We start from the raw sequence: 26,700 nt of genomic DNA, 5'->3' as shown, positions 1-26,700 counted from the left end.
GTGTCCTCTTCTCTCCTCTCCAATATTCCCATCCCTGGTACTGTATCATGGGAAGAATTCGCCCACTAATCCTCTCCAGATCCCATCTCTTTCTTCATGTATTCATAAGTACATAGGCCATTGTACCCCTGCTTGCCAGGAATGGACATTTCAACCTTGAGTGGGAAATGCTGACTTGCTGAGCAGTTGTAATCCTGTGCCTGTGAGGTGTATATCTCACTATGCATGTGTTCTAGACATTGGCCTTGTTTCATTTTCACCCATCGTCCCTGAAAGGAAAAACGTTGCTTTCATAAAGCTCTTTCCTCCTGAAAAATTCAGAGTGCTGTGAGCACGATCGGTACGTGCAGTATGCCTGGAGGTGAGTAGGTGGCAAGTATTTTTACCCCATTTTATTAAAGCAGAGACAGAATTCACTGCACACCAGTCCCCTGGGAAGCTGAACAGCTTGGACTGAGCCAGTCTCTGCTCTGCATGTTTTATCCATCAGCTCACTCTGGACAAACAGAACAGATCATGGACAAGGGCGCAGCCTTTGCAGAGAATGTCTATACGTTCAGTGAAAAGGCTTCCAGGTGACAGTGACTCTAGGATTGTGGCACATGAATGTCAATGGAATTTCAGATGAGCCTGAGTAGGAAATTGCTCTGAAAGAACACTGCACTCATGAATTAGATGGATTAGAGCCCACCTGTCTTTCGATGCAATTCAAATACCAGCTCTGTAGAAACAAACCTTCCTTCCCCTGGCTCTGGATCCTTTGCCTGTTCTCCTGTGGTACAATTGTCCCCATTACCCTTGGTTTTGCTTTCTGTGATATTGTTTGCCCATGATCAACAATGCTCCAAACTTATTAAATAGAAAATTACAGATGCTGGGATGATGGCCCAGTTGGTAAAATGCTTGTCACACAGTCATGAGCACCCAGATTCAGATCCCCAGCACCCACATGAAAGTTGAATGAGGTGGAATCCTAACATGGAGCCTGCTTCTTTGACAGCCTAGCCAGTCAGTGAACTCCAGGTTCAGTAAGCTGTCTTGTCTCAAAAGAACAGGTGGAGAATAATAAAGAGAGGCAATCTGTTTTGACTTCTGGCCACCATGTGTATACATATGTCTGAGCATTCCCAAACATATATGCATGCACACACACACAAACATCACATACACAAAAATACACTCCACACAAAGAAAATTACAAAAATAGACATTGCATGATTTTTAAATTATGCACTGTCTATGGCAACAATGATAATCTGCAGCATCCCAGGGCTTCCTCTCTAGAATCTTCCCTTTGCCTAGTGTTTCCTTACTGTATATGCTGTCCTCACATTAGTCACACAGTAGCTGTTTCAGTTGACATTGACTGTCATAGTATCGCAGTACTTGTGTTCAGAGTAAACTTTATTTTCCTTAATAATGGTGCAAGTCACTAAAGCCGACAGTTGGGATGCTTCCTTTAAGTGAAAAATTAAAGTCCCTGACTTTATCACATATATATGCCAAAAGAAAACATAGAGTATCTGCATGGTTTTATAATATCAGTGTTCTTAAGTTCCTATGAGGGTCATGGAATGTGTCCCTCAATAATAAGGGGGAATTTTTCCATAACTCATTATACTTTGTTCTGTTATGTATCTGCATAGAGTCCATGCCCTTTTCACCTCTGTGGCTAAGTACCCAAAACTATTTTCTGGAGTGTGAAAAAAGGAATTGATCTCTAGTGTTTTAACTATCATGTTGTTGAGAGATCATGAGTCCCTTGAAAGGCATGCTGAAGACTGGTTATTTTGCCCTCTCCACTGACTCACTGCTTGACTGTATTGAAGAAGTCTCTTCTTTTTTGGCCAAGACTTTGATGTCATAGACAAGAAAGTATGATCCAACCAGCCACTGTATCACCAGCTTCTCCCAGAGCAGCAGGTGTCAAGCTGCATGGAGAGCACTGAGCTTGCCTTCACCTCCTGCAAACTTTCCCCTTGGATGGACACAGTGGAGTGCCAACAGCCAGGTACTGACCTCCCGGGAGGATGTTGAGCAGCATTGGATGGCTCAGGCTTCCAAGTGCCTCGCTGCTTCAATAAAAGGTGCTTTAAATAGAACTGCCTGTTAAAAATAAGTACTGCCAATTCTCAAGCTGCCCCTGTGTTTCCCTTCCCCTTGCTCCCTTGGATGTTTTTCATGATGCCAGTAAAGCCTGGAAAACATGGATAATGGAGAGGAAAGGAGAGCAAGCTCACTTTGTCATAAGAGTGAACCATGAGTCACCCTCTCTGACTCACCTTGAACATACAAAGGAAGCCAATCAGCAGGGAGCAGTCTAATGGGATGTTTCTCTAGTGACTCATGCAGTCCTGGAATGAGGAGCCCGAAGCAAGCCAAACAAGGATATTTTTAAATATGGGAGGGGGCATTTCCTAGGACAACATGATGGTGAGTCCTTCACACTTGCTGGCTTATTTTAAGCCCAGCCCTGAAATGTGTGGGCATGTTGCCACAGTGTCTTCTCTGGTGGTTTGGGTTGGTTTTTCTATGTTTGAAGGGGGTGTTTAATACCAGCACAAGCAGGAATATAATACTCCAGGACAATCTGTCCACATGAGGAGATGTAGAACTTTCTAAGGTAGGTACTTCATTGACTTGCTGCTCTGGATAGAAGGCCACTTCATGTCCAACTCTGCACTGTACATGACAGAACATGAATAGTCCAAGCTCCGAGATGCTTGGAATTTCTACAGAGGGACACGGAAAGGAAAAGCAAGCAGAGTTTGAAACTTGGAAAACGTGTGATGGAAACACTTAGGAAGATGAGCCTATGGTGATGGATTAAAGAGACCCGTAAGAGGTGGACACGAGTCCACCAACTCCTGGAAGACCATGCTTGCTGCTGCTGAGGAAGGCAGTGAGGTGAAAAAGGTCACTTAAGATGGAGGGAAAGGTCAATGTGAGAGTGGAGAATCATGGAATCACGTTCTGGTTGGGCTCATCTTGTTATGTTCTAAACACTCTCACATTGCTTAGTTCTGTCCTTGGGCAAGTCCGTTCTAGAAATTTCATTTTTGAAAACTGTATTCTTTTATTTTTTTAGGTTTTCAAGACAGGGTTTTTCTATGTAGCTTTGGAGCCTGTCCTGGAACTCATTCTGTAGACCAGGCTGGCGTTGAGCTCACAGATTAAAGGCACATGCCTCCACTGCCAGGCCTGAAAACTGTATCTAGCTGCCCTCTTGAAAGATCTTCCGCTAGGCGGTGGTGGAGCATGCCTTTAATCCCAGCACTCGGGAGGCAGAGCCAGGTGGATCTCTGTGAGTTCGAGGCCAGCCTGGTCTACAGAGAGAGATCTAGGACAGGCACTGAAACTACACAGAGAAACCCTGTCTCAAAAATAAAAAAAAAATTCTTCCTGTGGTGACATGTTGTGTACCCTTATAAACTTTGACTGAAGATCAGAGAGACAAAGGAACAAGCCACTGCCATGTCTTGCCTCTAAGACTCCTCAGTCTGAAAAGCCTCTGAGTCCTCACCCAAAAGGCTCCAGCTGAAAAAGCCTCTAGCTGAAAGGGATACTTCTGCCGAAAAGCCTTTATTCCTGTCTCCTCACACTTTGTATACCTTTTCTCTGCCCAGTCGTCACTTCCTGGGAATTAAGGCATGTGTGCTTCCCAGTACTGGGATTAAAGGTGTGTGCCACCATTGCCTAGCTCTTTTCTCTCCTAGACTGAGTCAATCTCATGTAGTCCAGGATGGCTTTGAACTCACAGAGATACAGACGGATCTCTGCCTCCTAAGTGCTAGTATTAAAGGTGTGCGCTACCACTGCCTGGCTTCTATGTTTAATCTAGTGGCTTGTTCTGTTCTCTGAACTTCAGGCAAATTAGGGTACACAACATATCACCACATCTTCCTTCCTCCATGGCCCTTTACTAGTGTTCTAACCTCTATGAATATTCCAAAAGAAACATACATGTTTGACGGTTCAAAGCTAATGTCCACATATGAGAAAAAATGTGCTGTGTTTGTCTTCTGGAGGTTACCCCGCTCAGGGTGATTGTTTCTAGTTGCATCTATTTATCTGTTAATTTTATACTTCCCATGAGGGATTGTCTGGATTGGGTTTGGTGAGATGTTTATGGGGGATTGTCTCGATTATGTGAATTGAGGTGGGTAGACTCACCCACTGTAAGTGGCATCATTCATTTGGAAGGGGATCTTCCCAATGGAGAAAGTGAGCTGATTGGAGAAAGTGAGCTGAGCATTAGCATTCATGAATTACTTCACAGCTCTGTGCTCATCACTCTGGATGTAATATGACTAGCTGACTTGAGTTCCTGCCACCTTGACTTCCCTGCAGTGATGGACTGTAACCTGGAATTATGAGCCAGAAAACTCTTTTTCTCCTCTCTCCTAAAGAAGGAAAAGAAAAAGAAGAAAGAGAGAAAACAAAACAAAACAAAAAACTAGCCCTGAAAATGGCCCACTCAGGGGTTGACAGGGTCTACTTGGAGAAAAATAAGAAGTTAAGAGTTTACTGAAGGATTTTAAGGAGAGGAAAGGTGTAGCTATAGTTAGATTATGATGTATGCTCCTCACTAGGGGTCAGTATGACCCACTGATCCATTTTAAGGCTTGGGAGGCATTTTGGAGACTTATGTCTTAATTTGTCGAGCAGTAGCAGCAAGTGAAACCAGGTGAATGAAGAAGGAAAGTTTAGCTGAGATGGTAGCAGAGCATCCCACTATGGCGTCATTGTGGGCAAGTGCTGAGGCTAGGGGGCTGGTAACCTTGTATAAACCATAGAGACGATGCATTCACTAGTCCATTTTGAGTTCACTGTAATTCAGACCCATTCTGGTACACATGTCCAGCTAGGAGCTGACTGGCTAGAGCTGAAGGAAATGTGTGGGTTCCAAAGATTTGGCAGTTTAGGTATGAGAGCCACAGGGCAATATCCTTCTTGGCAAGAATGAGGAGTGAGAAACGATCAGGTGAGAATTTAGAACCTTGGACAGGAAACAACCAAGAAAAAGAAGATGCACCAGTCTTTGAAGGTGACATTGGGCAAACAATCACCCAAGAATTTCCTGGGCTGTTAGGCTTTGCTCTCTGAGGACTGCAGAGCTGTCCAATAACTGTGATAGGTTCACAAGGACTCACATTAGTCAAATATACTGGATATACTGTCTTTCTTATTGAGAACCTTGGTGTCTTCCTGGGTGACTTATGGTGGATCCCAGCCCACATTATGATGTGACAGGCTGATTATGTGTATAAAATAATGCTAATAATGATGATATAATCTCTTTGGAGCTGGTGGAGAGATGGAGATATAACAATGAAAGTTGGAAAATGCATTTGTCAGAAAACAGTTTTCAAAATATCAGTCATAAAATTGAGTAACTAAGACAGAAAAGGAATGGGAATAAAGGTGATTTTGAGCATGAAGAGAAGTGACATCAAGACTCTGGTAGCCAAGGTAGCCCTCACTGAACTTGTTCATCAGGAGGCAAAGTCTGTAATGGAATCATACCTACCCAAGAAGACTTAGCATTAGTATTAACACCTTAGAAGTTCATCTATGTAAAGGAGCGGGAAGTGGGGACACTGTTAAGAATGTGGGCAAGAACTAAGTTTTAGGAAATCTTCTTTTTCCCATTGATTTAAGCCTAACTTTCTCACAAGCTAAGACATAATCTACAGGTGCACCTGAGCCCATGATTCAGGAACAAGCCTGCCATGTTTTATTTGTAGGAGAGTGAGGCAGAAGGAACTATGAAAAGGAGACTCCTTACAGCAGGAACTTAACCTAATTTCATTAGTGCTTTTTATAATGCAAGTAATTTTTATTAACTGCAAACCATACTCATTTCTACGATGTCTCTGTGTTCACAACACTTGATTGTGATCAGGGGTCGCATCTGGATCACTCATAATCTCTTCAGCAAAGCTGACAGTCTGTCACCCTAACCCTAGTATCTGTTTCTGTAAAGTAGTGAGATTCAGTCCCTATATATTTTGTTTAAAGAAATCAGAGTAAACAGCATTGTTTTCAGTGAATAGGTATAATATAGTTTGTCGACATTTCCATTTTTATCTTTAATTGTCACATGATAATTGCATATATTCAAGTGGTATGGTGTAACACTTCAGTACCTGTACACAATGTATGATACTCAACTCAGGATAAATGGCTATCAACTTGGCTACTTAATGATGAGATATTCTAATACCCAAGAAAGCTGGGATGACAGTAGATATGTAGAATTGGTCAAGATCAAACAGGCTGTGCTCTATTATGCCAACTCCAGGAAAGCCCACATCTCTTATTGGGCAACTGACTAGGATCAATGGCAGTGCTGGGCCCAGGAATCCAGAATGTACTGTTGACGCATCAGTTTGGTTAAAAGTGTCTGCAAGGACAACTGCTTTCTAGGATTAATTCTGCCTCTCTGGCTATGTGACCCAGGTAAGTTACATAGCTTCCTGTGTCTGCATGGTTCAAGTACTTAGCCTGATTCCAAGCCTGGTGACACATGCCTTTAATCCCAGCGCTTGCGGCTTTGGCACAGAGGCAAATGGATTGAGTTTGAGGCCAGCCTGGTCTACATAAAGAGGTCCAAGCTGGCCAGAGCTACTTATTGAGACCATGTCTCAATCAAGCAGAGCAAAAAGGATTTAACCTGTCTCATGGGGGTCCTGTGAGAATTAAATAATTACTATGAAACACCAAGAATAGAGACTGATACATATGATGTTCTACATAATTATGTAATGAAAATATGGTGGTTTGATTAGGTCAATTTTCTTAATCTTTCTTAATCTATATTAACCTTGCATTCAAGGGGACACATTTTATGTTATCTTTATTAAGCAAATGAACAAATTGAAAGTCCCTGAAATTGAGAGTCCAGGAACTGTTAATTTTTTCCAAACACTAACACAGTAAGATTGGAAAATGGCAGGCCTGTGCTCCCACATCTAAGCACTGTGTATTCAAACTCCTCCTGAGATGGAAAGGTGAATCTTCAGTAACATGATCAGGGGATTCCTGTTTAGTCTTGGGTTTTTTGAGACAGAATCACTGTGTAGCCTAGGCTGGCTTGGAACTCACTATATAGTTCAGGCTAGCGTGGAACTCATGGTAGTACTTCTAACTGCACCCACTTGGTTTAATAATTATTTATTTAGTCATTATTAAACCACTTCCGATAAACATCTTAAGGCATGTTAACTTCTTTTTCCCGTGGTAGACGCCCTCTTTCTGGTTTAGTGTCAGGACTCTGATTCCAAGCTACCATTAAGCCCTGGCTCCTGTTACTTCTGTTCAGTGAGCTGAGTGAGTATCTAGCTTTTGTTTCTGATCTAAAACAAGTGGATCAGAGTCAACATAGGGGAGGACAGAGTTATTTGCTTTACAATCTTAGGTTACAGTCTATCATTAAGAGAAGTCAAGGCAGAAACTTGAAGGCAGCCTTGCTTGCTATTCACACTGCATTTATTACCTGAGACCAGTGAACTCACTGTTATAGCCATGAAGTAAAGTAGGAACCATGGAGAGGGATTACTTATACTTAGTTAGCTTTCCTATACAGTTCAGGATCATTTGCCTAGGAACAGTGCCACCCACAGTGGGCCCTCCTACACCAATTAACAATCAAGACAATCTCCAATAGACATGTCAGGCCAATCTGATCTAGGCAATTTCTCAATTGAGCGGTTCCTCTCAGATGACTCTGGGTTCTATCAATTGACAATTCAAGCTAACCAGGACAATGAGCTACTTCTGGTTTCCTTAGAGAATGGGACTGATATCAGCACCACCCCATGTAGGGAATTGTTATGAAGATGAAAGAAAATCTTGTAAGAAAACAATTCCTGGTACTTGTGTTTCCAGGCATCTTTCCTACTTGGCCATATCCAATGCCCTGAGTATCATGGAATTGAGATTATATATACTGTTTAAATTTTTCAGCCAGTTATTCCTCTGTGTAGGTGCTAATAGACCTCTGTTTGCTTGGCTCAAGGCTTTCTTACACGATCTTTGGCCCACAGAGTGTGGTCCTTATGTGTTTCTGTTTAAGGGATTGAACACAACTGTTAGAGGTAAAAATGTTAGGGATTTAACTTATTGCTTATCTACTGATAGGAATCTCTATCCTCCCAAATCTCACATTGGCAAAAGCATGATTGTCAGTAGATTTACGTGCTTCAAGTCACCTGCTCCTCCCTTAATTCTACCCCCTGGGGTTAAGGCACTGTTAACACTGCTAAGCAAGCTTTGAGGCTGTGTGACAGGATGAGAAGGGCCTGCAGTGAGCAATAAATCCCATGGCCTGTGCAGAGCTGGGGATGGTTACTGCAGGAGCCCCTGCTAGAGGAGTGATGCATCTTTGTATTTTACAAACATAATCAAATATGGTTTTCGTTGAGATTGGTGGAATAAGCAGGCTTCCATTACCATGTTCTTTTTTTTTCCTTGAGAGGATCTCTCCAGTCTTTATATTATTCTTTATAATACTCTTCATTGTTTTCTTTCTTTAGGGGTTCTCTACCTTGTTTATAATATCCATTGTCTTTTTTTTGTATGTGTGTCGGGGGGGGGGGGTCCTCCACACTGTTTATAATAATCTTCATTGTACTTTTTGCAGGATCCAATTTGCAGGATTGCTACAGAATTTATACTATTCTTTTTTAAAAACAATATTCTTCATTGTTTTGTTTTGTGCAGGGTCCCTACAGTGTTTAGAAGGCCAGAGTAAAACAAACTGAACAGAAAGTCTGGGGCACAGAGATGGGATAAAGTATGCCAGGCAGATGCCAGCAACTTAGAGCTACACCATTGCAGCAAAAATAATTCACTGCTGTAAGGAAGGACATAAAATATACCAAAAGTTGTTAAAGCACTGGCCAATCGAACTTACGAGCCAATTGCTCTCATTGTCCTCTTTTAAGAGAACATCTAAGAAAGTCAAGGATGGGTAGACAGGCACTGGGTCATTTTGGAGGATGGACTATTATTTTAAGGCATCAGTTAGAGGTGTATGTGATGTGGCACCTTCCTGAGCAAGTCCCCTTCTGTCTGCTGCCCCACCGCAGGAGGGCTGTGATGGGGTTGATTGTACAAAAGCTGCCAGGAGATATGCTTCTTGTCCTGTAAAATGAAGAGTGGCATAATAAAAACTGCAGAAAAGCAGAGTATGAAGCCAGAGGCACAAGGAGAATGGAGGCCAAGAGAAGGGGTTGTGTGTTCCTGAAAGCCTGAGCGGGTGGGAGCCATGAAGAGACCAGACAGGACTAAATCACAGTCCCGTGTCTCATAGGCTCATCACCAGAAGGGACTCCAGCAGGTGCAGAAGATGAAGTCTGTGGAAGGTTCGGGGCGACGTGCCTATAGCAAAGTACTGTTCTGGAGAAGGAAACTAACACTGGGCTTCAAACAGGAAAACCAGGAGCTGAGGCCATGGAGGCACAAACGGGGTGGGGGAGGGGGGTTGTTTGATAAAGAAATATCAGTTGTGATTGGTATTAAGTGCTTACTCACTGGTCAGAAAAAAGTTACAAGTGGCAGTACGAGGTGAAATGTAGTTGGCTGCCTTGCTGAGGCTTTCGTATTTCAGTTAGTAACACCTATAGGTGATCACTGTTAGATCTCAGTCAGGGGAGGCATTGACTGGCAATGTTAAGAGTGAGCCTTGTGCATGAGCTGGCTTTTTTGGAACCTGTTTCCTATGTTGGGATGCCTTGCTCAGCCTTGATGCAGGGGGGAGGAGCTTAGTCCTACCTCAACTTGATATGCCAATGCATTGTTGGCTCCCATGGGAGGCCCTTTCTGAGGAAGAAGTGGGGTGTAGAAAGGAGGCGGGGCGGGGGAGGGAATGGGAGGTGAGGAGGGAGAGGAAGCTGTGGTTGGTATGTAAAATAAATTTTAAAAAGTTAATAATAATAATAATAATAGAGTGATCCTTGATCTGTCACAGTCCTTAAATGCACATGTATCCTAGTCAGAATTACATATTTTTCACCTGTTTTTTCTGCTCCTCAAATTAATGCCATGCGCTTCAGGTCAGGGTGATCTAAGTCTCAGGTTGGCCCTACACGATACATATAGTCAATAGGATACATCCTAGCTGCATTTTAATCAACCTGTAACCCACTGTAATCCTTAAGTGCCCATCTTGCATGGTGAGATAGGTAATTATTTATATCCATGCCAAATTTGATCTGTGACAGTCTCTTTTTAAAAAATGATTTTAGATATGTTATGTGTATAAATGCACACCATTTGAGTGCCTGGGAATTACAGCTGGTTGTGATCCACGACACGGGTACTGAGAATTGAACAGAGGTCCTCTGCAAGAGCAACAAGTACTCTTAATCACTGAGTCATTCTGCCAGCTTCTCTGGCAGTCTCGTAATGTGCCATTTCTCCAGATAAATTCCCTCAAGTAGTGTTTAAAAAGGGTGTACGGAAGCTCGCTTTTGAATGTGCTCCCCCCTGGCTGTCTTGGACTGTTTACCACCCGACTAGAACATTCTTGTTAATCTGTCACTGTACTTCACTTTCCTCCATGGGGATGGGGGGGGGGGGGGAATACCAATAGGAGATACAGATATAGATAATTCCTCATTAGAAAACTTGTATGTATTCATGAATATACAAATATTTATGAGGTTTATTATGAGGAATTAACTGGTAGAATCATTGGAGGCCAAATAGCCCTAGCATGTGCCATGGGGTAATAGAAAACCCAATAAAACTGGTAATATTATCTGGTCTCTGTCTCAGAGACTGAGAACTGAAGAGTTGATATGTCAGACCCAGTCCTTGGCCGAGGAAGCTGAGCTGACATGTCCTAGATCAAGCAGTTAGGTAGGAAAAATGGACCAGATTCCTCCGACCTCTAAATTTTGTCCTGTTGGACCAGGGTAGGGCAGGGTGTAGTATACTTATTCAAATGGTAATATCCAGAACCACCTCTACCGACCAACTAAGGTCCACCTTGACCCATAGAATTAAACTTCTCTCTGATTCCCAAAGCCAGGTAGCTTGTATTTAGCAGGCTAAGAAGGCTGCACTCCGGTGGGTATTGTAAAACCAAAGGATTGATTCTCCTCTCCAGTAAATGCATTCCCTATACCCTGTTTTCTCCTTGGGCCAAAAATTTGCAGTCTCACACCTGTAAGTGACTCCAGAAATGATGTGTTTTTCCCCCAACAGATGAGGTACCAGGGATCCGATTCTGTTTCCTGCTTTTCTTGATCTGAGTTAGAGGACAAAGGAAAGGAGAGCCCTATCAGCATGATCATTTTATAATTACAAGCAGACTCCCAGGGGTTGCTTCACTCCTGTTATCAGAAATCTTCATTTACTGGAATTTCTCTATATTTGCTTTTGGCGAACTAGCTCACAAGATGACCTTGTCAGGGCTGTCTTATGACTTAACCGAAGAACCAGGGCTAAGTTGTAGGAAGTTCACTCAGTAAGACTTCACCACAACTTAAACCTAAGGTATTTTAGTTTAAAAAATAAACCAAACAAAAAAACGGAAGAACCAGGGCTAAGTTGTAAGAAGTTCACTCAGTAAGACTTCACCACAACTTAAACCTAAGGTATTTTAGTTAAAAAACAAAACAACAAAAAAAAGTGCCACATTTATATGCTTGTATGTTTTATGGGGTTAGCATGTGCAGAGCCCTTAATACATGGTAGATGTTCCCCCTTTTCCTCTCCTGCCCCTATCATGTCCTGAATTCAGTGAGTGGATATGCAGGATTCTTATTGGAGGCCCAGTTCTTTTCCATCTTTTTATTTTTACATCCACATACTAATAGTATCTTCCCATAATTACTCTGGTTTTATAAGTCTTTGTATTTGATGGCTCAGGGTCTTCAGAATTTGTCATTCAAGCTATATACATTAATTGCTTTATTGAAACTGGTAACAACTAATACTTATGTGTATCTTTGTAATACTTATACTTCATAACATATGAATCACTTTGCTTTTATCTCTAATCCTAATAATTCAATGAGATCAAAGATGTCTTTTTATTTTAATGAGAACATTAGGGTCCAGCACACCATAGGACACTTAAGGTCATGTTGCTGCTCTGTGGTAATCCCAGGATTGGCACCTCGACCAACCTCCTGTAATCCCTCTGGTCTTTTGTAACCAGTCTCCATGCCTGAGACATGGCTTCAGTAGACTCTTGGTAAAGTGGATGTCTTGTTGTGCTGTGTGTCTTGATTTTCAGCACTAACACTGGTTTAGTATTTCTCTCCTTTTTTCTCCAGGACCTAGAGAAAGGTCTGGAGGGAAAGCCGACAGTGTGAAGTCTTGGATTCACTACTGTGTTTGTCTATTCATTGTAGATTTCATGCTATTATTAGGCTTGGTAGATGGTAAAAAGGAATACCTAGAGTTCTATTAAAGCCAACTTCAGGAGCTGTTAAGTGCTGACAAAGTTTAAAGCCCCTGATTCTGTCTGAAATAGCAGAGGTAGAGGAGGTGGCTTCTATATTGGCTGAATTTATGGAAATGCGGGAACTACAAGTTCCTTGACCTGGCTCTCCTCTCCTCACCTCTCCTACCCACCAAAAGTTCTGAACTTTGAGCATCTTCCCACACAGTGTTGCTCTGCAAAATCAAACCATTAAGCAATACCAGATCTAAAGGTAGAAAGCCCAAGGTCTTCTAGGGGACAGCAAGATGATTTTCCTGCAGATATATATATCTATATCTATAGATATATAGATACAGATATATATGCATTTGCATATGAGAATTCATAAATGTGTAATCTGGACTTATAATAGAACCACAGATAGTCCTAATGTGAGTCTCTGTGCCATGGATAGATACTGACATTTTATGATTGCTCTGGCAATTGTCATGAATTAAAGTCTTTTGAGTGTATATGACTTATCTCCTCTTCCTTGTAATTCATAAATTTATAGCAAAATGCCATATGTGTTAGCCCTTTTTATTAATCTTTCAAAGTGCACATTTTCAAAGATCATTGCTAGTCAAATGGCTCACAATGTCATGGTAGAAATAGTATAATTTTCCCAGTGCTTCTCAAGCCCATGTCTCCCAGTTGTTGCAAATGAGTCCAAAAACTCTCTTTGCGTAACTCAGGTCATGGAGAGCTTTTTAGTGTCTTAAAATGTACATGTGTCTGAGAAAATTACCATGAAAGAGCAAAATTGGTCTCTGCTTGCCAGTGTCAACTTGTCATCTCATCTTTAGTTAGCTAATTTTCTTATATAATGGTTTACATTAGCTCAAATGACAAGGTATAAAAAAACTAACAATTTTCTTATGAAAAATAAATACTAGCACAGAAAACATTAAGCTTAGCCAGTAAATGTCACTTTGATGCCTTAACACTATAAGTAAAATGTACAGATGGAATGTGTGGTCATTCTGTCTCTAAAGGAATTGATAGAAACTATGAGATTGAGTGCAGACACAGCCTCTAAGTCCTCTTAACTTTTTATGAGCCTTAGAGAGTAAAAACAGAAAAATGCACTACCTTATGTGCACATGAATATGTGCATGCATGTGTACAAGCATGCATGCTTTGTGCATGTTTGGGGCGGGGGGAGTGAGAGCAAGAGTGTTATCTATCTCATGTATAGGTAAGAAGGGAACTCTGATGAGGGTTGCGAGGTTGCAAGGTCGCAGGGCATTTTTAGAACCAGTTCTTCTTGCTCATAGAATATTCACTACAGTGCAGAGGCCATTCTTTTCTGAGAACCTCAGGACGATATGGGCCTTATGTCATATTATCCAGTAGAAAATAAGAAAACATCTACTTTGGCAGGTGTTGCTGCTTTGGATGACTTCTGTATTCTAGGAGTTCTTATACTGAAGGCTAAGTCCCCATTACTACTGTACTAAGTGGAACTTTGAAGAAATGGAGGCTCGTTAGCCCCTGGGCACATTTCTGTGGTTAGGATTATTGCTGGTTGCTTAGAGTGAGTTCTCCCATGTGAATAGGGTTTTGCAAAAGCAAATTTGGCTTCTTGTCCTTTGATGTAATCTCTCTTCCTCACAAACAGTCCCGTAATTTTTCCATCTGTCATGTAACCAAAAGGCCATAGGGCACAATGTTCTTGGACCCTCAAAATGGTGAGTGGCATAAACATCTTTTCCATACAGAGCATCCAGTCTCCAGTATTTTCTTACAGCAATAGCAAATAGGATGAAAATGTTGCAGGCAAAGTGCTACCTAAGTGTGTCACACTCTTACTTTATTGTCAAAACTTACATGTGTGGATTACAACTACTTATAGATGAATTAGATGTCGGCAAATTAACATTCTAACTTAACCCCGAAAATATCTTTATATTCCAAGTCGACCAATGAGTCAATTCTCCTGCATAAAGTGGAATCTCACTGAGTTAAAAATAGTGTGCTTAAGAATAATTTGGCTTTTAAAATGTCTTACTATTTTTGTCTCATTGAATGCTTCTCTCTAAATTTCATTTATAAAATCATTGCCTGTTTCTTCAGCTTTTTTCTTCAGTAAGTCTTGCTGTTTTTCTGTGAAAGACAATAATAAACTCACCCTCCATATAATTTTTTTTAAATCTCTGAATTAAAGACTTTTCTTGAGATCTAGTCCTTCTTTGCGATCATCCACAAACTTTTCTATTTAAGTGCATAGCCCTGGATATCTACACCATGACTGATGGGCTTGGTAGTCCTCTTGACCCAAACTACACTGAGCTTACTCTGTGGTTACTATTCTCATCCTCTCTGTTGCCTGATAAAATTTTCTTTAGTGCTGCATATGAGAAGACCATGACATAGATCATGAAAAGACTTTCCTGTGTAACCCAGGTGATAGAGCTAGGATTTGAACCTCAGTAGTTTAATTTCAAGCATCTTTGTGATCCTTCTGTTATCATGAAGTCTTGGATGTACCACTTTATCTTTCTGACACCTATTACCTTCAAGTATATCAGATGATTCGAATGGATTCTATGATAGATAATCTCCTTGGCCATGTGACACACCAGAGGAAAAAGGGAATCTTAACTGAAGAATTGCCTCCATCAGGATTGGCCTGTGGACATGTCTGTGGGGACATTTCATTGATTGCTATTTAATGTAGAAGGGCCCAGCCTACTGTGAGCAGCAGCGTCCTTAGGCAGGTGGATCTTGGTTGTGTAAGAAACAAGCCAGATAGCAAACCAGTAAGCAGTGTTCTGTGGTTTCTGCTTCAGGCTCTTGCCCTGAACTTCTGCTTTGGCTTTCCTCAATGATGGGCTGTAATCTGTAAAATGAAGTAAACCCTTTCCTCCCCTGAGCTATTTTTGGTCATGGTGTTTATCTACATCAATAGAAAGCAAACAATGGCAAATCCTGAATGTCTGTATTTTGAAAGTTTTAGAGAAAAACCTCTACTACTAATTTCTTTTTAGTGTGGGAAGATCCTTTAAAAGCCCATAGAAGTCTTCTAATTGTTTCTTGTATGTCATGTGAAAGACTAACTTGCCCCTGATCTGTCTGCCTACTCCTCAGTGAAAGGGGCAAGTCTTGAAGAATCATAGGATGAACTGTGCATGATGGCCCATACTTGTATTTCCAGGAGACTGAGTTAAGAAGGCCATGAGTGGAAGGCCATCCTGAGGAATGTTGAGGGACCCTACCTCAGACAAAACAGAATAAAACAAAACAGGAGCGTAGGCTGATGGCAAGGCAGTCCTTTCAAGGATAGTCTGAAAACACTGACTCCAGAGACAGAATGCTGGCTTCTCTACATGGCCCTCCACTGCAGGGCACTAAACTCTGTTATTCCTCAGGTTTCTGTGTGTGGAGTGTAGATGGTGGGAGGATCTCCAAGTGGGAAAATCTCAGTTAAGAGTTTCCAGCCATGTTTCCTCTATATATGAAATTTCCCATTGAGATCTCAGTACTCCCACAGGTTTTTAACACAATCAATTAGAGTGATTGACTCCATTCCCTCCATATCTGTTGGACTCCAAGGCATGCTCCTTAGAGTCTTCTTCCTTTCTCATCTCTAGCATTGTTTCTATGTGGCTATGCAGTGTCACTGGTGACGATGGAATAGTAAAGAATATGCACCAAGTTCTTCACCATGTACTTGACAGAAGTGATTTAATTTAATGCTTTTGAACATCATAGGATTATATTTCACAGTTGATGTAACTGGCTCTAGGACTTTAATCATCAAAGGGTATACAGCTTGTGAGGAAACATCAAATTTGATGTTTGCACACAAATATGTTTGACCATAGCCCTTGTACTTACTGCCTCCTCTTACAACTGCCACATAATCTTAGGCATGTGTTTTCTTAAGTTACTAGCTGTGGGGCTGCCTGAACTTTAACTTTCCATATCAATAATTATGTGTCTAAGCATAGTCAAATAAAATAAAACAACAACAACAAAAATCCAAAACCCAAAAACAGTGATTTAAGCACAAAATTCTAGAGGGCGAATTGGGGTTGTTGTGCTATCTCCACAGTGGCACCAAGAGCTTTTTCTAACTATCTAGAGTACAGCCCTCATTTTTATGCTGACAAAGTGGTCATGGGAACTACAGTCATCATCCTACATTCCGAGCATGAAGGGATTAAAGTAGGAAGGCAGGAGTAAAGGAGGATGAGCTAATCAAGCCTTCCCCTTCAAGGACCTTTCCTGGAAACTCTACTGAGCAATTTCTGCTTTTCTATCACTGGTTATGATTTGTGCATGTGACTTCTCTTAGTTAAAAGAGAAGCTGAAAATTATATTTTATACCCGCTTGTATTGTTATCAAGATCAAAACTGGGTTTCTGTTTACACAGACCTGAAGTTACGAAGTTCTTGAAATACATCAATCACATGAATTCATCCAGTGGGACCTTTGTTGGTGACTGGGTGACCTGGGGGTAACTTGGTATGTGGTAGAAGTTGTTGTATGCAACAGAAGCTTGGAACTAGCTTGATTTTCTTGGTACCCATGGTCAAGATGAAACTTAACCCAGACTCAAAGAAAAGAGAGGTAAGGCTCAGAAAACTGTGTTCCTGGTAACCAAAACTCTTCTTGGACCATGAGTAGCAGGACAAAAGCAATCATAGTCCTGTAATGTGCTTTAAGCATTTTAAGCTGACCCCTTGCAAGATTTTGCTTTGTAACTATATGATGAATAAAAAGTTATTGCTTTAGATTTATGTTTGGGAGGTTCAGCAGAGGCAGTTAACCAACAAACACAACTAAGGATTTAGAGCACAATAGAGCAGCAGGGATAGGCTTTGGAGTCATTTCTACCCAAGTTTTAATCCTACACAATTTGTGATCCATATATAGTGGTCTGAATGAGAATGGACCCCATACACTCATATATTTGAATGCTTAGTCCTCAGTTGGTAGAACTATTTGGGAAGAATTAGAAAGTGTGGCCTTATTGGAGGAGGTATGCCACTGAAGTTTCAAAAGCCCAAGACATGCCCAGTTAACTCTCCTCCACTCCAATTTGCATATCAGGATGTAAGTAAGCTCTAGGCTGCTCCAGCATTATGCTTGCCTGCCTGCTGTCGTGCTCCTGCCTTGATGGTCATAGACTTACTCTCTGAAACTGTAAGCCCCCATTCAACTCTTGCTTGGTTATTGTGTTTTGTCATGGCAATGGAAAAGTAACTAAGACACCGTGCAACTTGAAAAGTCATCTCATCTTTCTAAATCTATTTTTTTCTCTTTCAAAACAGAAACAATGGAAAGGAAAAAAGAGACTAATACACCTCCAGGGTGCTTGTCAATAAGTGACTATAACTTAGACAAAACCACTGCCCGGTGTGTGGCCCACAGTGGTCGAATTGCTGGCTGTAGAGCTATGATCACAAGGCCATCTGTTCTCAACCAGCAGGCACTAACTGTGCATTTTCTAGGAGCCCCATCGAATTGCAGGTCAAGATCTCGGTTCTTGTTGAAGGAAGGGTACAGGAGGTCCAGGAAAGTGCAGGGAGAAATTAATTTTCTGAGCAGCAGCCACCGGGAATTTCCCTGTGTTCTTGATGTCAGTGAAGGCTGGAAGCCTACTGCTAGGTCAGCTAAATTGTAGGTTTCAAATGCTTACACAGGGCCACCTAAAAAAAGCTCACGATGGAAGGCTTCATTTCTACATCTTTTACCTTCCTCAGCTATAAAATGAAGATACCCATAGTGCCCACCTTCCTGGTTGTTATAAAGATAGTGCCTGTGGAGCCTGGCACATAATGTAGATCTAATAAATACTGCTTATTATTATGAGCTTCCTTCCCTTTCTCTCCACCCAAGTAAAAACAGGACTCGTGGGTTTTGGAGCTGTCTCGGCTACAGTAATGCTATAAAAATTTAACTAGGGCATAAAGTACACATATAATCATACTAGGTCCAAAAATGATACTGTGATAATGTGATTAATAATGAGTTCTTGGATGGTGATGGCATCTTAAGTTGCTTCTGTAGACTTGTAAATTTCACGGGCTCCAGTGTTCATGAAAGTGAGACTGACGGCTGGCTCATTGCTCAGGGCAGCAAGCTGCACAGGCCGACGGTATTGGTGCTCCACACTCCCTAAATAGCTCTGTGTCTCAGGTCAAAGCTTCACATTTGCTGGAGCCTCTCTGGGGTGGAGTAACTTTACTTTTGTGTCCTTGCTTTCCATGGCTGGGATGTGAACAAACTTGACAGGGAAACAGAGGACAGTCTTTGGAACAGTGTGCTGGCATCCGAGGCTTGTTGTCATGACCAGCACCTCTCTCCGTGTTTATGTTAACGTCTGTCTTTTCCAGGGCAGTTTTTTGTTTAAAATGAGTTATGACATGTGATCCTCTCTAAAGCCTAGAAAGAAAGCAGAGTGAATTTCATTTCTGCATTTTAATTAAGATAATACAGGCTAAGAAATGCAAGTGACTTTCCCCTGCTTGGCATGGGCTGGGCATGTATTGAAATCTTTGCTTCTAGATCCTTTCTGCATGACTGCATTGCAGGTAGCCTCTGTCCTTATGCTTTCTGGTAGACAGTGACATTTGCATATCTTTATATAAAGTTGCCCTTTCAGAAGGGGTGAGCTGTACAAATACACACCCATTTGCTGCTGCTTTAGATGGGCAACTATAAAGAAACAGTATACTCATAAGTCCTGTGGATGGATATGGTTGGCATATAACAACTGTGCCAGAGCAGAACATACTGCAGGAGTGCTAGGGTTCACTAGCTGGGGGCCTGTACCAGAAATGTGGTGCAGCAGAAGTGAAGTGGATGTTCATGTGCATGGCAAGCAGCATGGCTCTCCTCAGGAGAAGGTCTCTACAGTAAGCTCTACTCTTGACCTTCCCAGTCTCTCCCTTCCCAGACTTCCAAAGCCTAAAATTCTACCATCCTAGGCCTTGAAGATTAGTCAACATTTGAAGAGATTCCAATATAATAGAAGTATGCACATTCACTGTGTATATAATAGCATACTCATTATAGTTGATGTGTGTGTGTGTGTGTGTGTGTGTGTGTGTGTGTGTGTGTGTGTGTGTGTGTTTAAATCTTGGATATTTTTGGTGGGGCTGGTCAAAGAGCTGAGTTCCCTGAGCTCTAGAACATCCTCCTTCATAACACAGGTACTAAGATTCTTCAATGATCAAACAAGTTGGCACATTTAGAAAATGGCTATTGGGGGCTTGAGAGATGGCTCAGTGGTTAGGAGTGTTTATTGCTCTTGATAAGGGCCTGGGTTATGTTTATAGCATTCACATGGCAGCTTACAACTCCAGTTCCACATCTAGCTTCCTCCTCTGACCTTCATGGGCACCAGACACTCATATAAAAGGTACTTACATACACGCAGGTGAAACATTCAGACACATTAAAGAAATAATTTTTTTTTAAGGACTGTAAAAGTGCAATGTTGGAAGATTGCTGAGATGTGAAAAGGGTCTGGGGGCCTGGTCTGAGGGGAGAGAAGGAGTTGGCTGACCTGGATATTTCCCAAGAAAGCTCACTATAGTTGGGCTTGGAAAGAGTCTTAGCTAATTTCCTGATTGTCTGTGAGAACTGGATGTTGCAGCATTCAGAGCATTTGGGTTGCTTTGACCTCCAGCCATCTGTGCCTGGCCTGTAAAGTTAAATGGTCAGTGGCATCAGATGGCGAATGATCACAAATAGTCCCTGCTCACTGCCATAAGAGAGAAAAAAATGCCCCCTGGAGAAATAATCATAGATGCTATTTTCAAAGTTGGAATTAATTGTATATCCAGGAAAGCCCATCTTCTGCCTATTATTCTATTAGGGTGATAGAGGCATTGTGCCTCAGAAAACAGTTGGAATAGTCTCTCAAAGGTCATCTATCCCAGCACTCCTGGAACAAAGCCTTCAGGGTCACATCCCAGGGTGAATTAGCAACTGACATTTCACAGTCAAAATATGTGCCTAAGAATAGTTCTGACCCCGTGGCCTTAAGCTTTTAAGGGTGGGAGCTGTCCTTTGGTGCCTTTTCAAAAGTACTTTTCTTCATGGCCATGTAATCCAAGGTATGTCTCTTTGTCTCTGTGGTCACCTAACGTGGGTTTGACTTCCCATTCTACTGTATGAAAATGTCTGCATTTGTTTCCTTCTCTTTCCTCCAGCAAGTGAGACCTGCAACGATTTCCACCCGATGTTCTTCACCCATGACAGATCCTTTGAGGAGTTTTTCTGCATTTGTATCCAGCTCCTGAACAAAACATGGAAGGAAATGAGAGCCACTTCTGAAGACTTCAACAAGGTAACATGGGTGGCAGAGCTTGATGCGAATCATGTCATCTGATGGGCTTGGTGCTCAAGTCTCCGATGTGGTACACTGTTTCCTCCGCTGTGCATAGAAGTAGTAGCCAAGGGAAGAGAAGGACAGGGGTGCCGTTTTAAATTGTACCCAAAATGGAAGCAGCCACTAGGTATCAGCTAGGGTCAGCTTTGGTCCTTTGTCTAAACAAGGCCACCAACAGAGATACTTTCTGGAGAAATTTTGTCACAGTGAGCTGTTCCTTTGTGGTTTTGGTACAGAATGCCTCATCACTGGTGTAAGGTTATTAGGGAAGGTGTCATCCTTCAACCTATGTAGAAGACAAGAAGAGAGCCAATACAACCAGGAAGACAATGTCTGGCTAATTGGTATCTCTGTGAAGTGTGAAGATCTTAAGATCATCTGTCATCTTCTAGGTCTAAATAAGAATTACTGCTAAAATGGAGGAGCTCTCTCTCTCTCAGGAAACAGGGTTACATGTACCATTTCTTGGTTTAGAGTAAGCATTTGATTATGCAAATGAAGATGTTGTGGGACTTTTAAATGTTTTTATTACGTGTGTGTGTGTGTGTGTGTGTGTGTGTGTGTGTGTGTGTGTGTGTGTGTCTAACACACACAGAGGACAACTTGCAGGAGTCAGTTCTTTCCTTTCACCATGTTGGTTTCAGGGCTTGAACTCAGGTCCGTAGGCTTGGTGGCAGATGCCTTTACCTGCTGAGCCATCTTGCCAGCACTTGTTTGTTCTTATGCTGTCATTACTTTCAAGAACATGACTTTTCCATTTCCATAGGTGTGAGAATGTTCATTGAAATTTCTTGGTCACCTCAGAGGAGTTAGAAGCAGAGTCATGCTTTTAGAGATAAAGAGCATCTTTATTTTTCAGCAGACATGTCTAATAGTGATGCCATAGCTAATTATGATAACTTTGGGGGTCTGTGTAGGTATAGGTTAGCCTATAACCCTTGTAACATGCTTCTAAATAAGAGTCTGGCCCATTACCCAAGCCCACTCTCCTGGTACTAGATTTTAACTGTCTTTAAGAGGCTAAGAATTTGGTGCCCCACTTCTGTAGCCTTGGTGCGTATATAATATCTAAATTACAACTGCATTGGCCTCCCTGTTGCCTTCTCTCTGAATATATGTCACATCCATTTTCTTTTGTTTACAAGGTCTGCTTTGTGTCATCTTGAACCACTACAGGTTGAAAAGAAAGGAAAGCAGGAAAGGAGCTGAATCCTTGGCCAGGCACTGACCTGCCCATCTTCCTGGGCATAGTCACCTCACCCACACTTAGATCATTTTCCTCTGTGGTGCCTACCGTCTTTCCTTTGCTCCTAGGACTGGTTGTTGAAATCACTGAAATCCAGCCATGCCAATGTGCCCCCCTCCCCCACACATGGAGCACTGATCTGCACGTTGCAGTTTAGAGTCCCTGTGATCTGAACAGCACTGCCTGAGCAGGCATCATTCAAAGAGGATTGGGGCAGAAAAGAGCCATTAATTCACTTGCAATCATAGCCACAGCCTCCTCAGTGTGCTTCACTTGATTATGAGAGACTTTGCCATTCAGGTGCAAATCATCCCAGAGAAAGAAGGCCTTCCACATTTGAAAAAGACTTAAATCAATAGCCTTTCAAAGTGGCTGTGACCACTCTGCCCTGGTTCAGTGTGACTCTTCATATGCTGTGAGGGACAGCTATGGAGCCTCTCAGCATTAGATGTTGGGACACTCACTCCTCCTGTCTATGATGTGTGTTAACATTGGTTCAAGAATGAGTGTCAGAGAAGGGTCAAGCATGGGAAAGACAAGGCATTTTAATTTTCAGTAATAGTCTGCTTTTTCCCCTGCTTATTTTAGAAAAGCATATCAAAGATAGATATATAAATACATACATGGATCTATTGAAATAAATAGACTGATACATAGATATAGATAAATAGTAAGTAGTATATATATTCACTTTCTATTGCTACTGCAACAGATGACTACAGAATTAGTAGTTTAAGCAATGCAAATATCTTACCTGACTATTCTATAATTCAGAAGCTAACAGTGTCTCTTTGGGTCACAGTTACAGCTTTGGCAGAGCTGTTTCTGTCTGTCTGGCAGTTCAAGAGAATTGGTTGCCTCCCATTGTTTAGCTTCCAGAGGCTGGTGTATTCCTTGGTTTGCATCATCCTGTTTCTCCCTCTCTAAAGCCAACAGCTCTGGGTCCATCCCATCTCTCAAAGGTCCTCTTTTAAGAACCTCTGGATTGTATGGAATTTGGATAATTGAGGATAATAATATCCTTGTCTTAAGGTTACCCAAAAGCAACCTTAGTTCTACCTATAACCTAAATCACACTTTGCCATGCAGCACAGTTACAAGTCTTGGAGATTAAAACATGAGCATCCTTGGAGAGCACTTTTTCTGCCCATCATAGTCCATATTTGATCTTTAAGTTTTAATGATAATTTTTAATGTAATGTTGACAAATAAGCTTTTTTTTGCTTGTTATTTTTACTGGTAGACATAATTTGAGAGTTCTGCTGGTAGCTGCTCAAACGCAGATATGTTTGTGTCCCATTTCTTTTGTGTCCCTGTTCTGCCTGTAGTAAACTTTTTATTGTAGAAAAGGAGAGGGGGTGAGGGAGAGGGGCAGAGAGGGAGAGAGAGGGAGAGAGAGAAAGGAAGGAAGAAAAGAGAAAGACATTGGGAGCGTGCTATGTGACAGCCACTGCTGCAGTTTGAAGTCAGTCTTTCTCATTTTGTTATTTCTTTTCTTCCTGCTTCCTGCCTATCAGCCGCTGGGCTGCTTTACTCAATAATAAATGGAAAGAGAGAAGTGCTGAAATTGAAATCAGTTCACTTTTCTTCTTGTTATTAACTTGGTACCAGAGGAGATTGAATTTAGGAACAAATGTGGGTTCAGAGTTACTGGTAGATTTAAATGATTTCATGTTCTCAAAACTGTCCAAATTCGAATTCAGAAATATTTTTAAAAGAACCCAACATGAAGCACAATTGCTTTTGAACTGTTTTGGATACTATCTCAGTCTCTGGTCAGTTTGCACACAGCAGGAAAGGCAGATTGAATTGCATACCTCTAGGCCCTTAATTCAAATTTTTAATTTTGCCAACACATCACATATACCATGTTCTATTGGAGGCAGGAATAGCTTCTGCTACCCACCTGGCTTAAACTTTGGTCTGAAGCTATCTGGAATATGCCACTAGTTAATGCCACTACTTGAAGAGGGTTTTTGGATAAGCAGCTGTCTACTCCTCCTTCAGGCTTGAGAAGCAGCAGATGGAACATTTTTCTTATTTATGTAAGAGAAGTAGAATTGGAGAGTGATTAAAATATTTATGCTTTGAGAAGTACTTTCACTTTCTCAATATAGCAGTCTACAGACTAATCCATTGATTCAGGCCATTGAGTTTGTATTCTGTGTTTTTGCCTTTTATTACCAATATTTTAGAGCTTGCATCATTCATTTTTATGGGCATCAGGGAAGAGCTAACTGCCACCAGTGACCTACCCACACAAGCGGCCCAACCACCATTAGAAGACTTCAGTTTTGATGTTTTGGGTACAAGGATATTGTTTCATGCCTTTGTGGGTTATTATTGTTGCATTTTAAACATCCTAACAAGGGTTTGTCTATGGAATATCAGTCTGTGTGGCAGTGTTGCTCAACCTTGGGTACATATGAAGCACTTGGGGGCCTCTTATCCCAGCGGGCAGTTGAACCACAGACCAGTGAACCCATGAGCTGGGTAAAAGCTACCCACGAATATTTTCATGAAGCTAGAGTTGATCACAAAAGGTGATTTGTATCAATGGAAATTCTATATGTGATATATGCCACACATATCTCTGAGTAATACAGATTGCCTGCATTAATAGAGTATATGGCTATGTGTCATTTAGCTACTCGAGAATTCTATGCCTGAAAAATTAACAAAAATTTTAAAAATGGAGATGGTATCTCATCCTCTCCTGTGGTGATGTTATAGTAATTGAAGTAATAAACATAAAAATACTTTGAGGAAGTAAATTCATATGCAGATGTAACATGGCTTTTTTATTTTTATTTTTTAGAAATCATAAGATAAATCTTCTGTGAAACATGAGTAAGCAGCTTTTTTAAAAGTCTTTTTTAGTATATTCTGTTAAAATGATAGTGGATGGTGAAGATGTTCCTGAGCCTTACATTAAATTCTGAGCTGAATTGCTGACCTTCTAACAGTGACAAAAATCAACATATGCTGGTTTTAGCAACCTGTTTTCCAGGAACTTTATGAGCTGCCTTGGTTTTCCATGTTAGCACAACATCATGGCAGCCTATTAGAAAATCAGCATGTCAGGAATCTTGTGTCCTTAACAGTTGGTGAGAACTGGGGCCTCTCCAACAAGTGACTACTTGACCAGGCATATTTGGTGATGGTTAACCCATCCTAGGGACCATCAACTATCTGTTTTTATGGCATTGGTGGCCCTGTCAAAGTCAACATTACACACCAAGATTACATGACTTTGCATGTTTCAGTGTACCAAAATGGAAGTGACAGTTTTAAAAGTGCCCTTACTGTGGAGTAACAGGGCTATTTTGGAACTTGATCCAACAGCAAAATAAGCTAGGCACTCTTGGAATCTTAGGCTCACAGAGGAAAAGCCATGGATGCTTAGAATATCAGACTGCTCTTGGACAACCCAGGCCCAGCAAAGCAGCTGCCTATGGCCACGCTGTGAGCTTCATCTGTGTCAATGGGAGAAAATCCCATTTAGGAAGAATTGGAGAATGGACCAGAAGGAAGCATTCTGAGAAATCCCCTGAGGAGGATCCACAGAAAATAACCAACCTTTAGCCGATTATGGTGTGGCATAAAATGGGGTGGTGTTTAAAATGTTAGAGCCAGCAAATGCCTGTGCTCGAAAGGGGAATGCTTGCTTTTTGCATTGCTCTTGGCTTACTGACTTTCAGTGTGTGCTTTGCCAAAGACAGTTACATATTCAGAAGTCCTCTTCCTAGGCATGCTCAGCTCCATAGCTGGGCGAAAGGCGCTCTTTAGGTTCACTGAGCCAGCCTATGGAATGAAAGGTGGTCTGTAACTCGTGTCATGAATAAACATGAACCTCCTCATTTGCATGAGGCAGGTGACTGTAAAATATCTTGCAGCAAGTCATGAAAGGAAGCTTTGTGTGTCAGTGCCCAGGGGGAGCTGGGAGGACTCAGAGTTGTTTATCTTCATTAGAATTCCATCTAGTGCTGCTGTTATTGATCTGAACTGGACCTGGTGTGGCTAATAAAGTAGGTGTACATTTTAATTGAAACATGAATATTTAAGTAGAGGAGACGTCTTTTAAAGAACCCTCATGTCATGCAATGAGATTATGTATTATTTTAACTGTCTAGGCTATTAACAAGTATTTATTCAAAAGCCTTCTCATCTGCCACAATAGGTTTCTGGGTTTGCAGTGCAGGCAGCCAGACCTCCTCTAGAACCAAATGCATTGTATGAAGAGATGTATTGTTTTCCTTTAATGTTTCCCGTTGAATAGTGGTAAATGAATTCCTGGGCTTATATTTTTTCAGCTGTTAATTTAAGATAGTGTTGGGCTTTGTTATGTACTTTGCCACTTTTTTATTAGACTGTCCTCATCAGTCACAATTACATTATTTTGGGGACAGCAGGAAAGATCAAGAGTGACTTTGCTAACTTTGGTTTTGCACAGCGCATTTGTTGAAATAGACTATAGTGTATTTGCTTTATAAAACAGAACTGTGTTGATAGCGGCTAACCTGAGGCTGCCTGAGTCAGGCAGGCGACTGCAGCGTGCAGCTGTTTTTGCATTACACCCCTGCTAGACTGTTTTTCCTTCCCTATTCACCTTTTTTTTTCCCTGAAATTGTAATTACAGAAATATTGAGTATTGAATATTTGTACCC

At 41.5% G+C, this 26,700-nt stretch overlaps 1 protein-coding gene across 3 annotated transcripts in view; it reads left to right on the top strand.

Moving 5' to 3' along the window:
- The window catches only part of Elmo1 (engulfment and cell motility 1), a 534,626-nt gene that overhangs the window by 351,043 nt on the left and 156,883 nt on the right, over positions 1-26,700 (top strand). For all 3 annotated transcript variants that reach the window (XM_052729418.1, XM_052729416.1, XM_052729419.1), the window contains one exon: positions 20,609-20,745. In XM_052729418.1, coding sequence (XP_052585378.1) covers positions 20,609-20,745 — 137 coding nt within the window. The remainder of the gene's footprint in view (positions 1-20,608; positions 20,746-26,700) is intronic.

This window comes from Peromyscus californicus, unplaced genomic scaffold, assembly GCF_007827085.1.
Source record: "Peromyscus californicus insignis strain IS unplaced genomic scaffold, ASM782708v3 Scaffold_8__1_contigs__length_139910024, whole genome shotgun sequence".
NCBI lineage: Eukaryota > Metazoa > Chordata > Mammalia > Rodentia > Cricetidae > Peromyscus > Peromyscus californicus.
Note: the sequence above shows the minus strand (reverse complement) of the source record. Positions and strands in the feature narration are given on the sequence as shown.